At 42.0% G+C, this 18,022-nt stretch overlaps 1 protein-coding gene across 5 annotated transcripts in view; it reads left to right on the top strand.

Moving 5' to 3' along the window:
* The window catches only part of Zmym6 (zinc finger, MYM-type 6), a 46,992-nt gene that overhangs the window by 4,418 nt on the left and 24,552 nt on the right, over positions 1 to 18,022 (top strand). For 3 of the 5 annotated variants that reach the window (NM_001285885.1, NM_177462.5, NM_001285887.1), the window contains 3 exons: positions 5,175 to 5,241; positions 6,529 to 6,754; positions 11,112 to 11,283. In NM_001285885.1, coding sequence (NP_001272814.1) covers positions 5,175 to 5,241; positions 6,529 to 6,754; positions 11,112 to 11,283 — 465 coding nt within the window. Of the gene's footprint in view, positions 1 to 5,174; positions 5,249 to 6,528; positions 6,755 to 9,106; positions 9,363 to 11,111; positions 11,284 to 18,022 lie in introns of all 5 variants that reach the window. The other 2 variants (NR_104366.1, NM_001285888.1) reach the window with 2 other exon arrangements.

Consider the following 18,022-nt stretch of genomic DNA (forward strand, 5'->3'; position numbering starts at 1 on the left):
GATAGTGTATATGTAGTTCCAGGGCTGGCCTCTCTGCACTCTGCACTGGACAGCCGTTAGGAAAGGTGATCATTCCTGGGAGAGGCTGATCTGTCTTCCAGCAGTCATTGCTGCCTGTAGTTCTGTGTGCTAGGATGGGATTCCATTACAATTTTACCCCTCTATGTAAACACATTCATTGATAATGCAATTGGGAGTAAAATCTAAAAGCCATTTCTTGGTGCTACACTTTTTCCTGCAAGGGTCTACCTCCTGAAGGTTCCATCACCTTGCTAAACAGGACTCCTAACTGCATGAACCTCTGTGAGACATGCTCCCTTCAAAGTCCTAGCCCACAAAGGTCGTAGCTTGAGTGTTGATTCCCAGATGGTGGTGCTCTGTGTGGAGGTTTTTGGAACCTTTAAGAGGTGTGGCCTAGATGAATAGATTGCTTGTGGACAGGTCTTGAAGATTATATAGCTTGATGTATTTCCTGATCCCCAATACAGATGCTACTGATGGAATCTCACTTGGCATTCCTCCCTACCATGAAGAACACTCTATCCTTGTGGACCAATATAAGTATCTTTTCTCTTACCTCTGTCATGTGTTTTGCCACAGGAAGGAGGAAAGTAGCTACTGTAGGTACGAATGTAATTCACAGGGTCATACATCACAAACAAAAGGATAAGCCAGGTGTGGTAGCCATGCTTTTAATCCCAGTACTCAAGACACAAGCAGGAAGGTCTTTTTGAGTTCAAGGGGAATTGGCAGGGTGGGAAAAGTATGAAATTGTCACAAAAAATTAAAAAATTACATGTATGGATGTTTTGCCTGTATATGTTTAAATGCACCACGTGCATACATACCTGGTGCTTACAGAGACCAGAAGAGGGCCTAGGGCCTGGAACCGGAGTTAGAAATGACTGTAAGCTACCTGTGCGGATGCTGGGACTTGAACTTTGGGTCTTCTGGAAAATCAGCAAGTGCTGTTAGCATTGATCCATCTCTGTAGGCCCAGTAAATTTCTTTTAAATACTTTAAAATATTTTTCTTTATTTCTGAATAAAAAGGTTTATTTGTATTTGTAACATGTGTGCATGTAGGTATGTCCATGTGTGGTATGCTGCGGTTCCCAGTCCTCTGCTTCTTCCCTCTTGGGGTGTCCAGACACCTCTGCACATCCAGGCTGGAAGGACAAAGAGAAGTCTTGAAATGGGTGGTGTTCTCCTGGAGGTCTAGCTGGGAGTGAGTGTGGTGTGTGAGAAGGGAGAGAGAGGGCCCTCTCTGAGGATTTTAGTGTTACTCTTTTAGATGAAGGCCTTTGATGGTCTTCAACGAAACAGCTCTCTTAGATGATCTTAGCTTGTGTACGTAACCTTTATTCAGGGGTGAACTCAGGGTATATATGGACCTTGGAGAGTAGGAAGGAATTTTCAGATAAATGAAAATCCTTGGCTAGAGTTTAAAGTTCTGTGAATGCTCCATTTGTATGAAGAGGAATTCTAGGAATCCCAGGGACTTGGAGGGCAGGTTTTTATTTGGGGGGAAAAGAAGAAGTTTGTATGTCTGCCAAGGAATACTCAACTTTCCCTAGATAAAGAGAGTGGGGAGTTGGGATCCCAGACAAGGTCAGAGAAGAGGAAGCCTGCTGCTAAAGGGAGTCCTCCATTTTACACCAAGCTCAGATGAGCTCTCTGATCATGGTAGACTTTGACCTTAATTAACCAGATTTCGTTACACATTTGAGTGTAGGTGTCTGTGGAAACAGAAGTGCAGATTCCCCAGAAGCTGGAGTTACATGCAGTTGTGAACTGCCTGGTGTGGGTGTTGGGAACAGAACTCAGGTCATTTACAATTCCTAAACCGTCTCTGGCCCAAGAACAAATTGAAAAAACAAAAAGTAGTGATGAGGGTTAGGAAGATGGCAGAACAGTTAAGGGCACTGTTCTTACAGAGGACCCAGGTTTGATTTCCAGTAGCCACATGGTTGTTCAAAACTAATTTCGGTTCCAGAAGATACGACGCACTTTTCTGACAGCTGTGGGTGCCAGGCACATATGTGGTGTACAGACACACTGGCAGGCAGAACATGCATACAAATAAAATAAGTAGATCTGAAAAATGAGAAGCGGCAAAAGGAGGAAATCAAGGATGTTGACATCATTGGCTGTGTTAGGTGTGCTGAAGACCACATTGTAAAGGGACATAAAAGCAGCCATTAAATTAACAACTGGGAAATGATAGGCTGTTTTAGAATTGTCTTATCTAGGAGCCTGATTGCATTGAATTCAAGAGGGAATCAAAGTGAGACCATAGAGAAAGAATGAAGTACTTGTTTTTAACATTCTGTGTATATATATATATATATATATATATATATATATATATATGATTTGTGTGAATGTGGGCTTATATGTGCTGTGGCAGGTATGTGGAGGTCAGATGGCAGCTTTCCTGGGTTGATTCTTCCCATCATGGGGTCGGCGGGTGGCTCAGGTCATCAGGCTTGCACAGCAAGTGCCATTTTCCTCTGAGCACCAGCCAAGAATGACATTCTTATAAAGTTTGACAGGAGGGAAGAGGAGAATAGTAATAAGTTCTAATATATCTTCACTAATATATGAATAGAGAGGGAGGAACCTAGAGAGAAGTGGAAGGTAAGAGGGGACTGGATGGCGTGATGGGGAAAGGAGTCTTGAGCACTGAGTCACCAGGTGCCTTTCCTGTGATGTGAGAGAACAGTGTAAGTGGCTTCTAGGTAGAGTGGGAGGGAGAATGAAGATGGTTGGTTGTTTTCTCTTGGTGAATTGAAAGCAGTGAACAAGAAACATTGAAACTGCAAGCAATGAAAGTTTAAAACTTGGGAAATATGAAGCGAGGATGCACACTTGGGAAATAAGGTGTGATTGTGCACACTCAGGAAATAAGGTGTGAGGGTGCCCACCTTTAACCCAGACAAAGGGAGGTGGGTCTCTAGGAGTAGACACCAGCCTGGTCCCCAGGATCAGGAACTCCAGGCCAGCCAAGGCTAGTGAGACCCTGTCTCTATAAAACAAAACAAAAACCCAACCAACCAAATGAACCTCGCTAATAAATACCCCTGGCCCTCCCCACTTTAACAAAACAAAACTCCAGGGACCTGTATGTAGAGCATTAGATAATATTACATACAGGTTGATAAGACAGCATAATTTCATAATTTTTAAATATAAAGCTTTTTTTCTGGTACACGGAGAAAGTGACTATGGTGCTTCCACTCATCTGCATGTTTAATAGTTTAATAAATCTTAGCCTGAAACTAGCTAAGAGTGATCTCATCCTCCTGCCTCCTCCTCTTGACAGCCGAGATTGCCATCACACCTACATTGGGTAATTGAGCTATATCCCAAGCCTGACCCCTCCCCCTTACGCCCCTTACCCCCTTTCCCCCTACCCTCCAAAAAACCCTTTCTGTTCTGAACTATATCAGGTCATTCGGCAAGAAAAGAAAAACATGAGGTAATTGACTTCAGCGTAAAGATAGCTTCATAGTAACAATTTTTTGTTGTTTAAGGCTTATATATCCTAAGGTTTTTGTTTGTTTGTTTGTTTGTTTGCTTACTTGTTTGGTTTTTTGAGATGGTCTCACCCTGTACAACATACCTTGGCTTGGAACTCATTATATATGCCAGACTGGCCAACAACTTGTGGTATCTTTTTTCTTAGTCTCCCCAGGTATTGAGTTTAATAGGCTAAACCAACACAGCCGTCTTCATTTTCTAACATTTAAAATAAATATATTAAGGATAAAACTGATTTAGCTTATAATAATACTTAAAATGCTTGTGTGTGGGTGCCCTGGACTGGAGTTACAGGCAGTTATAAGCTGCCCAGTGCTGGTGCTGGGAGCCTAATTCTTCTCTTCCCTCTGGAAGAGAAGGAAGCATTCCTAACTGATGAGCCACTTCTCCAGCCCCCATTGTCATGACTTTATATATCATAAGCATATTGCATTGAAATGTTTGTATCTCATTGATTATTAATAGATGTAACAGATTGTAAATCTATTGGCTAAATTGACTGTTTTAGGGCCTAAGACTATAGCTCCTGGTAGAACATGTTGGCCTAAAATTAACAAAATCTTGGGTTCAGTCCAGCATTGTATAAACCAGGTGTGGTAGCTCAAGCTTGTAATACTGGGTGGAGCCTGAAGGATCAGAAATTGGAGGTCAGCCTAGGTACAGGAGACTGTCTCAGCCGGAAAAGCCAATCACTAATTAAGATCTGAACTTTATGCCACTTATGTTTAATCTCATGCACTCTCTTGCAATAAAAGAGTGTGAAGGTACTTGTGCAAGTATATCAATCTGAGATTAGATTTCCAATATCCACCTAGAAGCTGAAATACCATCCAAACACCACACCATATATGAAATACCCTATTGCTAAAAGTCACTAGAAGCTGCTCAGGTAAGGGGTGAATGGGATTCCTACAGGCATCTTATTCAGACCCCCTGTGGAGGGCTACAGTGGTCATTCTGGTGCAGTGGCAGAGGGATCTGGTCAGGAAATCGGTGGGTTACGGATCAATGCTCCTTTGGAAACTTGATGTCTTACTGGGTGTTAGAATGTAAATTTAGGGATTTATTGTTGGGTAACTTGAATTCACGGATTTTTTTTAAATCAGTGTTTAGACGTCACTATTTGTTGGATTCACTTATTTGCCACCTGAATTGATTGAAATAAAATCAGACAATGGTTTGTACGTTTGTAATAACTTATATATTACTTACAATAAAAATTTAGGTAGCAAATTTAAAAAGTTGAGCATAAGGTGTAAATAAGGGGAAGTGTGACGAGGGAAACACCTGACATTGACCTCTGTCATCTACATGCACTGCCCATGTTCACTCCCACACATCCACTACACAAACATACAGAGAAGTAGTAGTCAAGATTTGAGTAGCTACATATTCTCATATGTCAAGATGACTTTTGAAAAATAATATAACTGCAAATGTTTTTAAATTTTGAAAGATGGACTTTGTAAAGATTGTATCTGTTCTAATAATTCTGATTTTTGAGGTATTTGTGAAGGAGGCTATGATTAGGATGTATCAGAGATGTATGTGACAGAGTCAGATGTTTAGTTGAATTTCTAGTTTATTCATGCATACAGTATTTCTCCCCCTCTCTCCTCTCTTGTTTTTAAGGAATATGGACCTCAAGAAAGTGAACTAAAAATCAGTGCCGTGTTTTCAGCCGGTGACACTTCTCTCGGTAAGAAGTAAGACGAGCTAAGTCTGTTACAGTTGGTATTGTTTAGTAGGACTGAGGGCAGCACCTCTTCCTGAAAGTCTCTCTGCTCCTTTAGAGTTATCTTTCAGTGTGGGAGCCAATTATCATTGGTCTTTTAAAAATTGGAAGACATTAAGACTATATCAGGGGGCTGGAGAAAGGGCTCAGTGGTTAAGAGTACTTGGCTGCTCTTCCAGAGGTCCTGAGTACAATTCCCAGCAACCACATGGTGGCTCACAACCATCTGTAATGGAATCCAATCAATGTCTTCTTCTGGTGTGTCTGAAGACAGTGGCAGTGTACTCATATACATAAAATAAATCAATACATCTTAAAAAAAATGAAGTACATATCATAAGGGAATGCATGTATTAAAGAAATGTATGCTTTATAAAACTTGTGCTTCTAGCTGAATGTGGTAGAGCATATCTTTAATCATAGCATTCAGCAAGATACAGGAGGATCTCTGGGTTCAGGCCAGCCTGGTCTACAGAGTAAGTTCAGGACAGTCAGGGCTACACAAAGAACCCTATCTTGAAAACAAAGTGAAACAAAAACCAGCCAAACAAAAGCCCTCGCTAAGTTATACATGCACAAATATATGTGTACAAGTGGCTGAAAGTGATGCATACCTGTAATCACTGTACTTGTGAGTCTGAGTCAGGAGGATGGTAAGTTTGAGGCCATCTTGGGCAATATATAGTGACACTCTCTCTATATAAAAAAAATCTTGTGGAGGAGCTAGAGAAATTACCCAAGGAGCTAATGGGAACTGCAACCCTATAGGTGGAACAACAATATGAACTAACCAGTACCCCGGAGCTCTTGTCTCTAGCTGCATATGTATCAAAAGATGGCCTAGTCGGCCATCACTGCAAAGAGAGGCCCATTGGACTTGCAAACTTTATATGCCCCAGTACAGGGGAACGCCAGGGCCAAAAAGGGGGAGTGGGTGGGTAGGGGATTGGGGGCGTGGTATGGGGGACCTTTGGGATAGCATTGAAAATGTAAACGAGGAAAATACCTAATTAAAAAAAAAATCTTGTCCAGCATATGTGTATAGGAGAACTAGTTTTAAACTAAAACATAATACTAAGGATTGTGGTAAGACAGAGTTGAAATGCCTTGTTTTGGAGAGTAGTTATTACTTTCTTACTGTTAGTGGCTTTCAAGTTTTTACCTTGGGAAAGAATATATGCATTAGAGAAACTGGAATTACTCTCTTTTCTGTTTTTGTTTATTTTGTTTGTTCTTGTCTTGTCTTGCTAGGCTTTCAGGTTGGTCTACCGTCATCCGGCCCGAGTACATCATTTCCTGCAGTTCCAGCTGCTCAAGTGTTTTGTTTTGGTTGTAAAAAACTGCTTCTTAAGGGACAACCTACCTACCGGAAGGCCGGATTTGCCCAGCTTTACTGCTCCATGGGATGCATCATCAGATTCTCCTCCGCAGTCTGCGTGCCACCTCTTCCCAAGAGAACCTGTGCACATTGCTCCAAGTACAGTTCCTAAGCTTGCACTTTCCCTTCCTTCTGATTTCTTAGTTAAGGTCTCTCTCTGTAGCCATGGCTGTCCTAGAACTCTGTGTAGACCAGGCTAGCCCTGAACTCACAGAGATCCTCCTGTCTTTGCCTGAAGTGCTGGGATTAAGGTGTGCACCACCATGCCTGGCTTCCTTGCTTTACTTCTTAAAGTGTACATTTTACCTCAAACATAATACTGCCACTCTTAATCTCTTGAGCAGTTTCCTAAGGAAAACTCTTTTTAGTTAGTTCAGGAATTTGTAATTACTCTAAAGGTTTTCAGCATTAAACAGGTGGCCTGTATCAGAAGTGTTGCCTAAGCCGGGCAGTGGTGGCACACACCTTTAATGCCAGCACTCGGGAGGCAGAGGCAGGTGAATTTCTGAGTTCAAGGCCAGCCTGGTCTACAGATGAGTTCCAGGACAGCCAGGGCTGGCTACACAGAGAAACCCTGTCTCGAAAAAACCAAAACCAAACCAAACCAAAACAAAAACCAGGTTACCTGTATTAGAAGTGTTGCCTAAACCAGTTTTCTTTCTCTTTTAGTTTAAAATTTACTGTGAGATGAAACAAACAGTTGGTGAGAATTACAACTTATTAGTTCTGTAATTTTGGATAGATACTACTTAAAATATTCAACATTTCTCTTAAAATAGTTGAGGAACAGAAAACAATATTGTCTCTCAATAAGGTATAAAAGTTATTTAACTCATTAGAAAGTGGAAACTCAGGTGGTGACAGAAATAGCCTCTATTCTTATGAATCTCTGGGCTCTTGTTGGGGTCATTATTGCTTTACAGTAATGCTTTGCTACAGAGGTGAAGAAACATCAATTTCACATAAGCACAGGACATTTGGTGAAGAGACGTTTTTGCCTATCTCTTTGGTGGTTTATTTCTATGAATGTAGTGTGAAGCTTCTAGTTTTTCCCCGTGTTTCATCCTCTGGAATCAATGGGATCTTAGTCAGTGGTCATCCCATAGCTCACACCTTGACACACATATCCTCTTTAGAGACATTTGTGCAGCTGCCTGGCAGTGGTGCCACATGCCTTTAATCCCAGCACTTAGGAAGCAGAGGCAGGTGGATCTCTGTAAATTCAAGGCTACTCTAGATGGAGTGAGTTTCAGGATAGACAGGTCTACACAGAGAAACCCTGTCTTAAAAAACAAACAAACAAGCCAGGTGGTGGTGGCTCATGCCTTTAATCCCAGCACTTGGGAGGCAGAGGCAGGCAGATTTCTGAGTTCGAGGCCAGCCTGGTCTACAAAGTGAGTTCCAGGACAGCCAAGGCTACACAGAGAAACCCTGTCTCGAAAAGACAAAAAACAAAACAAAACAAACAAACAAACAAACAAAAAACAACAACAACAAAAAAAGAAGCTTGGTTTTCAGGGGCTGGAGAGATGGCTCAGTAGTTAAGAACACTGACTGCTCTTCCAAAGGTCCTAAGTTCAAATCCCAGCAACCACATGGTGGCTCACAACCATCTGTAATGAGATCTGGCGCACTCTTCTGGAGTGTCTGAAGACAGCTACAATGTACTCACATGTAATAAATAAATAAATTATTTTAAAAAAAAAAAAGAAGCTTGGTTTTCAAGCTGGGTTCAGCTGTAGAGCACTTGCTTGGCATGCTAGAGGTTCTGGGTCCATCTCCAGTGCCACAGGAGGTGGTTTTAGAATAGAGATTCTGTCACTTACAGACCTTGGCTAGACATTTTAATTTTATTTTTGAGGCAGAGTATCCCATTGATATTTTAACTTTCCTAAACGTAAGTTTTTCATTAGGTAATATGTAATTCCTAGGATTTTAATGAGATAGCATTAACATAACTTAGAATATTATACATGCTTAATAAATGGGATCTTATTAATAAAGAATTTAAGTAACTGTATTTGTAATAACATTTATAATTATGTAATAATAATTTTGCACATGGTATTATCTTAATTTTTATGTATATGAGTGTTTTGCCTGCTTGCATAACTGTGTACCACATGCATGTCTGGTGCCAGAGGAGCCAAAGAATGCTTCCTATCTCCTGGAACTGGAGTTACAGATGTTGTGAGGTGTCGTGTGGGCACAAGAATCAAACCTGGATCCTCTGTGACAGCATCCAGTGCTTTTAACCCATGAGACATTTCTTAGCCCCAGTGTTTTGTTTGTTTGTTTTTGAGACAAGGCCTCCTGTAGGCCAGATTGGCCTTGAACTGACTGTGTAGCTAACCTTGAAATTGAGATCCTCATTGCCCCTGCCGCTCAAGTACCAGAATTATAGACCAGTGCCATTACATCTAGCTAAATATAATATATTTCTGTTTTTAGTGGGAAAAAAAAAACACTCTTCAAAATTACTACTTGAGCCAGGCGTGGTGGCGTGCGCCTTTAATCCCAGCACTTGGGAGGCAGAGGCAGGCGGATTTCTGAGTTCGAGGCCAGCCTGATCTACAGAGTGAGTTCCAGGTCAGCCAGAGCTACAGAGAAACCGTGTCTCGAAAAACAAAAAACAAAAACAAAAACAAAACCAAAATTACTACTTGATCTGGATGCAAGCATATCCACTTATTTCCAAGATTTCATGGTTGGTTCAAAAAAAAGTTTTTATATTTATTTATTTATTTTTGTATGTTCTGTCTGTCTGTCTGTCTCTCTCTGTGTATACATGTGTTTATGCAAATACCATGCACATACACACAAGATCAAAAAACAACTTGTGGGAGTTGGCTCTACTGTGAGGGCCCTGTAGTTCAAGTTCAACTCAGGTTATCAGGCTTGGTATAAGCATCTCTACCAGCATTGCTGACTCACCAGTTTTTTATGACTATTTTGTGAGACAGGGCTGGACATAGCTGGTTGGGGCTAACCTTGAACTATTTTTTTAATTTTATGTGTGTTGGTGTTTTGCCTGAATGTATGTTTGTTTGTTTGTTTTTTGGTTTTTCGAGACAGGGTTTCTCTGTATAGCCCTGGCTGTCCTGGAGCTCACTTTGTAGACCAGGCTGGCCTCAAACTCAGAAATCCACCTGCCTCTGCCTCTGAATGTATGTTTGTATGAGAGTGTTAGATCCCTTGGAACTGAAGTTGTAGACAGTTGTGAATTGTCATGTGGGGGCTGGGAATTGAACCTAGGACCTCTGGAAGAGTAGCCATTACTCTTAACCACTGGGCCATCCCTCCAGCCCCTGACCTTGAACTCTCAAGTGCTATGTGTACCACCAGACCCTGTAGAAACATATTTTTTAAATGCAGTAGTTAGGAATAATAGAGGTATGTGGGCTGGGGAGATGGCTCAAAGATGAAGAGCTTGCTCTACAAGAATGGGGACCTAAATTTGATCCCTGTCACCCACATACAATGCTAGGCATACTGCTGTGCACAGTAATTCACACCTTTAATCCCAGCACTTGGGAGACAGAGGCAGAGGTGGATGAGTCTATGACTTGAGGTCAGCCTAGCCCTCATAGTGTGTTCTAGGCCAGCCAAGGCTACATGGTGAGATCTTACTTAAAAAATGTAAAGTGCTGGGCATAATGGTGAATGTTTGCAATCCCAGCACTGGGAGGTGAAGACTTGAGGAGCTCACAAGACCAGGCAGTGTATAGTAATTGGAGAGCCTCAGGTCCCAGTTAAAGATCTCATGAAAGGTGGATGCTGCCAGACATGGAGGAATGAACAGGTGCTGGGACTAAAGGAGAGGTAGCTAACGGGCCATGTGTCAGAACTTAGGTTAGAGTACATGGGTTAATGAAGTTATAGGTGCTAGTAGGGCCTAAGCTAAAACCTGAGCTATAATAAATAATAATTGTCTCTATGTCATTACTTGGGAGGCTGGTGGGTCAGAGACAGTCCAGCTATAGTATTCTTTCTGACATTTATAGCTAAATGGTATATAGCATGCTAATATTTACATTAATTTCTTCATAGTTCATCTTGAAATTTTTAATTTAAAAATTTTATAATTTCATTCATAATTCTACTATTGACAGCTGTTGAATAGTGTCTTGTGGTCTCGGGTTGTAGGATAGGTACTGACTGAATCTAGTCTCATCCATTCCATCAGAGAGTAGGAAGTTTATTTTTGTTAAAAATAATTCTTGTACAGATGCACACATTAGATATTACTTTACACATGAGGTAATAGGGACAATAATTGCTTCCCTCATAATCATCTAACTGAGAAGTAACTGAACTAATCATCAGAGGGATGTTTCAGATGATTTATGCAGGGGTTTTCTACTGTGCAATAGTTACTCCAGTAAAATAGCATTTTAGCTCCCAGAGAGGAAGAAGGTAGAATCATTGCACATTTGTCTTTGTTATTTGTTTTTAGAGACATTTTAAATCCGATGGATGTGATCACAACTCAGTTTGAAAATTCCTCTCTCTGCAAAGATTTCTGCAGCCAGTCATGCCTATTTTCTTATGAGCTAAAGAAGCCTGTTGTTACCATATATACCAGTGGCATTTCAGCAAAGTGCAGTATGTGTCAGAAGGGCACTGATGTAAGTACATGCTACATTTGACTTTCTTTGCAATTCTACTCGGGAAATGATATCTGTCTGTCTCTTTCTCTCTTCTTCCTTCCTTCCTTCCCTTCCTCCCTCCCTCCCTCCCTCCCTTTCTCCCTTCCTCTCTCTCTCCATTTCTCTCAATCCTCCTACCCGCCCTCCCCCCCCAGGGTTTTGCTCTGTATTCTAGACTGGTCTCAACCTTGAGTCAGTCTTCCTGTTTCAGTCTCCCCAGTGCAGAGTTCATAACGCCACCGTTCCTAGCTAAAAGGCTCTAAGGTTTTTTTTTGTTTTGTTTTGTTTCTTTTTTTGTTGTTGTTGTTGTTTTATGAGGCAGGGTTTCTCTGTGTAGCCCTGGCTGTCCAGGAACTCACTCTGTAGACCATCCAGGCTGGCCTCGAACTCAGAAATTTGCCTGCCTCTGCCTCCCAAGTGCTGGGATTAAAGGCGTGTACCACCACTGCCCACATTCCTAGCTAAAAATCAGAGATTTTTTAAAAAAAATGTGGCTCTGCTTATTTGTATGTGTGTATCTGTATTATGTCCTAGATTTGATTTGAAATTAAATATCAAAGCAAGGTGTAGTGGTACACAATGTTAATCTCAGCTCTTGGGAGGGAGAAGCAGGTGGATCTCTGAGAGTTCCAGGACACTGAGCTACATAATAAAAACCTGTCTTGAAAAAAAGTAAAAAGAAGGAGGCGGAGAAAGAGGAAGAAGAAAAGTAGGAGGAGGAGAAAGAAGAAGAAGAGGAGGAAAAGGAGGAAGAGGAGGAGGAGGAGAGATAGATGATCGTTGGGTAGTTGGATGGATGAAAGTGTGATACAAGGTCTTTGAAGTGATGCTTGCTTTTTAAAACTTCCACAAGTAACAGCCTCACTGAACTGTTGTGAGAGCAGTGGGAGCTATGGTTACAGGAGCTCTGAGCTGTCCATGTCAGGTTTACTTCAGCATACGTCCTGTGTACAAGCAGTGTGGATTTCTGCTTCGGAGCACATAGGCTTTCTCCTGAGCTATGCAAGGGTGAGCTGCAGAGAGAAAGCAGGAGTTCCTCCGAGGTCGTTCTTATGTGATTTTTCTCTCCAGGGAAGTGGGAGAGACTCCATGTAGGGATGGTTGTATAATGACATGACTAAGATGAGATAGGCCACTTTTACAATTTTTATTCATGGCTCAGAACTTAAGAGATATAACTTTATGATTTGTTGTATGAAATATTGATAGTAAAAACTCTTTTTTTTCCCATTTTTTTCGAGACATGGTTTCTCTGTGTAGCCCTGGCTGTCCTGGAACTCACTTTGTAGACCAGGTTGGCCTCGAACTCAGAAATCCTCCTGCCTCTGCCTCCCAAGTGCTGGGATTAAAGGTGTGCACCACCACTGCCCGGCAGTAAAAACTTACTATAAATAAACTGTGAGCAAGAGTTAAAAACAAAAAAATCTGATTGAAACTAAAGGAAACATTTTTTTTCACATAACATTTTTATTGATCTGCTGGGAGTTTCACATCATATACCCTGTCTTAGTCAGGTTTCTCTTCCTGCACAAACATCATGACCAAGAAGCAGTTGGGGAGGAAAGGGTTTATTCAGCTTAAACTTCCATACTGCTGTTCATCACCAAGGAAGTCAGGACTGGAACTCAGGCAGGTCAGAAAGCAGGAGCTGATGCAGAGGCCATGGAGGGATGTTCTTTACTGGCTTGCTTCCCCTGGCTTGCTCAGCCTGCTCTCTTATAGAACCCAAGACTGCCAGCCCAGAGATGGTCCCACCCACAAGGGGCCTTTCCCCCTTGATCACTAATTGAGAAAATACCCCACAGATGAATCTCGTGGAGGTACTTCCCCCCACTGAAGCTCCTTTCTCAGTGATAACCCCAGCCTGTGTCAAGTTGACACATAAAACCATCCAGTACATACCCCAATCACAATCCCTTCCCAATCCTTCTATTTCTGCCCCCTTTGTGATCTTCCCCAACCAAAGAAGTAAAAGATAAAAATAAAGGAAAAGAAAAGAAAAAAGTTCACTTTGTGTTATCTGTATACTCGCTGGAGCATGGTCAAATTCTTAGAGGCCTCCCCCTTGAAATAGACCTCTCTCACACCTGCCTCAGAAGCCATTGTGGAGAGCTACTCTTTGGCATCTCCGTCACTTGTTAAGAGTTCTCTTTGGTGACTTCCTGTGTAGGCTGTTACTTTGGTGGGGGTGGCGGCAAGGGTAGGCATTGTCACAGAAGCCTTTCATGTCTTCTCCTCAAGTGTGCATCTGCAGTCATCGATATCACAGCAAAGGTAGCCTCCTTGTTCTTCACACTCAATGGGAACATGGGTCATGGACCTCTAGTAGGTTTCTGTTGACAGCACAGACTACAAACATGTCCCTCTGCTGCAGTGGAACCACAGACCAGACAAAGCCCTCAGAGGCTGCCTGGATCACTGACATCACCATGGCCTCAGGGGTAGCACAGGCCACTCAGTGTAAATATGGCCCTCTGAAGCAGCAAGGACCCAGACATCACCATGGCCTTAGGCAGCAGAGCCTTCAGTGTCACTGTAGCCTACTGACATCAATGTAGCTTCAGGCTGTAGCACAGGCCATGGACAGTCGAATGCCTTCATGGTAACACTGGCCACAGGCATCAGGACAGATGCAGACATGATGTGGCCCTCAGCATTAGCAGGGGGTCAGGGCATCACCATGGCCTCAGGTTGGAAGCATAGACCACTCAGATCCGATGGTGGCAGGACTGCCCACAGACAGTGACATGGCCTCAGCTGGCAGCACAGACCTCAGATACGTGCTTGTTCTTTGATGGTAACTTGGACCATGAACATCAACACAGATCCTAGCTGTAGTAGGGCCTCAGACCCAGATATGGCCCTTAGAAGCAGCAAAGACCCAAAGTCATCATGGCTTCAGGTGGCAGCTCAGGCCACCTGTATAAGCATGGCTTCCATCGGCAGCATGGCTCCCAGGCTTTGACATGGCCCCAGGCTGCAGCATGGATCATTGATCTCTGCACAGCCTTCAGTGGAAACTTGTGCCATAAACATCATTCTAGCCTTCAGTAGGGCTCCGGACTCAGCCAGTTGGGTCTCAGATGGTCACATGCCTGGCTGGCTTGTGCCTGCTTCTGGTTTCTTTTAACGATGTATTTTGGAATGAATTCTTAGTTGATTTGGTACCATCATCATGTTGTAATACTTTTGGTACTTATTAGGTACTGTTTACTGTAATAAATAAAAGTCTCGTTAAGTATGACGTTTGTTTCAGTTTTAATTATTACTGGTTGAGATTTCTTTTTATTCTTTGTGTTTATATGTATATGGGCATGCATATGTGAGCTGTTGGGAGGCTTCATCAGTTACTCTGTACCTTATTTGCTAAGGCTAGGTTTCTCAGTTGTGTAACTTAAAATTTTTTTTTAATGTTTATTATTTATTTATTTATTTTTGGTTTTTCGAGACAGGGTTTCTCTGTATACCCTGGCTGTCCTGGAACTCACTTTGTAGACCAGGCTGGCCTTGAACTCAGAAATCCGCCTGCCTCTGCCTCCTGAGTGCTGGGATTAAAGGCGTGCACCACCATGCCTGGCTTTAACGTTTATTTTTAATGATGGTTTAAAAAATGCTTTAATCTCCCTTTTAGCCCACCACCCACCAAAGGTATTAGAAAAGAAAGGATACAGGGGATGTGGACCTGTTTAGAAAGGTTCTTTGGAACAACTCCCATCTGTGTTGTCTGGAAATCAACAGTTCACATGTCAACAGCAACAGCTGGATCCGCTCACAAACAATTCACGGATATACCAGCAGTCCAGTGCAATAGAACTGAAACAACATGAATCAGGAGGGGTGACACTACCTCCTGATTCATGAGACAGCCAGGTCTAGGCCTCAGCACAAGTCAGCAGGAGGGATTCTGACAGGAACGCCAGGAACAGTTTCCCGCTGTGTTTCTCTCAGCAAAGCAAAGATCAGCGAAGACACTAGATCAGCAGGGTCATACAGCTGCTCTCTAAACAAGCCTAGCTCAGTCTGTCACTGTCCATGGAGTCCTGTTCATACTCTCTTTAAACATCATGTGTCCTCCATGGGTCTTGCCTCAGAACATAAGTCTGTCTCAGCTGACATCAGCTAACTCACTGTTAGTCTAAGTCTGCAGAAGTGTCAAGAAACTGTAATATCACCAGAAGTTTTTGGGTACATTTCCCTCTATGGAGTCCTGACAAATAGAGCTCAACTATTCAATATAAAACTTGTGTGTCATTAACAAAGAATCCTTCATCATGTGTCCTTTAGCTTGCTTGCTTTAGCAAAACATACTTTCACCTGTGTCTACCCCAGTGAAATATTTCTTCAGGAGCCTGCCTCAGCCTTTCACCTGTGTCCACTTCAGGAAAACACTCCTTCATGTGTTTGCCCCAGCAAAACACCAACACAACTGCTCCTCTAAAGAAGCCTTAAGTTTCCACTTCACAGTTGAACTCACGACTCATCAGTTCAGCGAGTCTATTTCGCTCTCTTGCCCTGGATATCCCAGCTCTGTCTTCCAAATGCTGGAATTAAGTAGAGGCCACCAAACCTACTTGGCATTTATGTGGGTTCTAGGGGCTTGAATTCTAGTCCTTTTGCCTGTGTGGCAAGTGCTTTAACTATTGATCCATCATCCTTGCCTTTTTTTTTTTTAAGTTCTTATAAATGATGTAAATGATAATAAAATTTTTAGGAACAAAGGAGATAGTTCAGTTGGTAGAGTGCTTGCAGACATGAGGACTTGAATTTCATCCCTGTAACGCACCTAGCAGGTTGTGTTGGTGTACCCATTTTTTCCCCCCTCCGGTTTCTGTGTGGCTCTGGCTGTCCTGGAACTCACTCTGTAGACCAGGCTGGCTTCGAACCCAGAAATCCACCTGCCACTGCCTCCTAAGTGCTGGGATTAAAGGTGTGCGCCACTACCACCCAGCGAGAGACTGTTTTTTTTTTTTTTTTTTTTTTTTTTAAAACCAACGTAGATGACAGCTGACTAATACCCAGGGTTCGTCCCTGACTTCCACACACGTGCATATATGTGCATGACACACTGCACACAAAACCACACAATTCCCTTGCAAATTTTTGCTTTGTTAATTTCTTGGAGCAGTTTGAAATGTCCTTATCATTTCAGATATCATCAAAAAGTATTTTAGCCGGGCAGTGGTGGCACACGCCTTTAATCCCAGCACTCGGGAGGTAGAAGCAGGTGGATTTCTGAGTTTGAGGCCAGCCTGGTCTACAGAGTGAGTTCCAGGACAGCCAGGGCTACATAGAGAAACCCTGTCTCAAAATATATATATATTTTAATCTTTAGGAATTGCTGCTACTGTAGGCAGTCAAGTTACTACTGTCACAGGAAAATAACAGCTGCTTTTTATCTGTGACCTAAGTGCCAGGCCTTCCCTAATTTGGGACTGACTTTGTACTCTTCCAGCTTTCTGGGGCCCACTTTTAGTAAGCAGATTGTGTGAAACGTCATAATGTACTATATTTCCTAACCATTTACTTCCTTAGTAAAAGGTCTACTATTGTGTTAGTGACAATCTTAGAATTAACAATGCTTCCCATGGCATTTGTCTTATGGGAAGCATTCAGAAGTAAATGATGTGTAAGTGGGGGTCATTATTATTTGTTAAAACATGGGTAGACTCTATAGTTTACTGTATAATTATCCCTACTTATTGTGATTCTCAGCTTGATAAGGAAATTTTTTTTTTTTTTTAAAGATTTATTTATTTATTTATTTATTATATGTAAGTACACTGTAGCTGTCCTCAGACACTCCAGAAGAGGGAGTCAGATCTCGTTACGGATGGTTGTGAGCCACCATGTGGTTGCTGGGATTTGAACTCCTGACCTTCGGAAGAGCAGTCGGGTGCTCTTACCCACTGAGCCATCTCACCAGCCCCGATAAGGAAATTTTTGTAGGATCTCTTAAGCATCACTTCTGTCTCTTGTTGGAAAGTCACCCAGTTTAGGTGGTTCTAAGTGATAAACTTTTCTATACTGAGGTCCATGCTTCATGGATTATCTAATATTTGCTTATGATTAGGAAGGTATGTCATCAGTGCATTGTTCATGACTTACAGTGTGCTTTGTTGTTAATTGAGTAGTTACTGTTTTGTTTTGTTTTTCAATCCTGTAGCTAAGGCTGGCTTTAGGTACCTGATCCTTTTGCGTTCATCTTCCAATTATTGGGACATCACACCTGGCTTTTCTTTCTTTTTTTTCTTCATTACTTAATATCTTTTTTGTTTCTTTTAAAAATCCTTATGTATGATTGTGTGTGTGTGTGTGTGTGTGTGTGTGTGTGCATGCGTGTACATGTAGTGAGGAATCTGGAATTTTGGTTTCTTTAAAAAAAAAAAACACGGGGGCTGGTGAGATGGCTCAACAGATAAGAGCACCCGACTGTTCTTCTGAAGGTCCTGAGTTCAATTCCCAGCAACCACATGGTGGCTCACAACCATCCCTAACAAGATCTGGCGCCCTCTTCTGGAGTGTCTGAAGACAGCTACAGTGTACTTACATATAATAAATAAATAAATCTTTAAAAAAAAAAAAAAAAAAAAAAAAAAAAAAAACACAGAAATACTATAAGAATGTTTTCATTTTAATCCCAGGTATGGGATAGGGAGCTGCTTCAGTTGTCTGCAGCAGATATGATCTGCCTCGTGCCCTAGCAGAGGCATGTTTTTGC

This window comes from Mus musculus, chromosome 4 (assembly GCF_000001635.26).
Source record: "Mus musculus strain C57BL/6J chromosome 4, GRCm38.p6 C57BL/6J".
Lineage (NCBI taxonomy): Eukaryota > Metazoa > Chordata > Mammalia > Rodentia > Muridae > Mus > Mus musculus.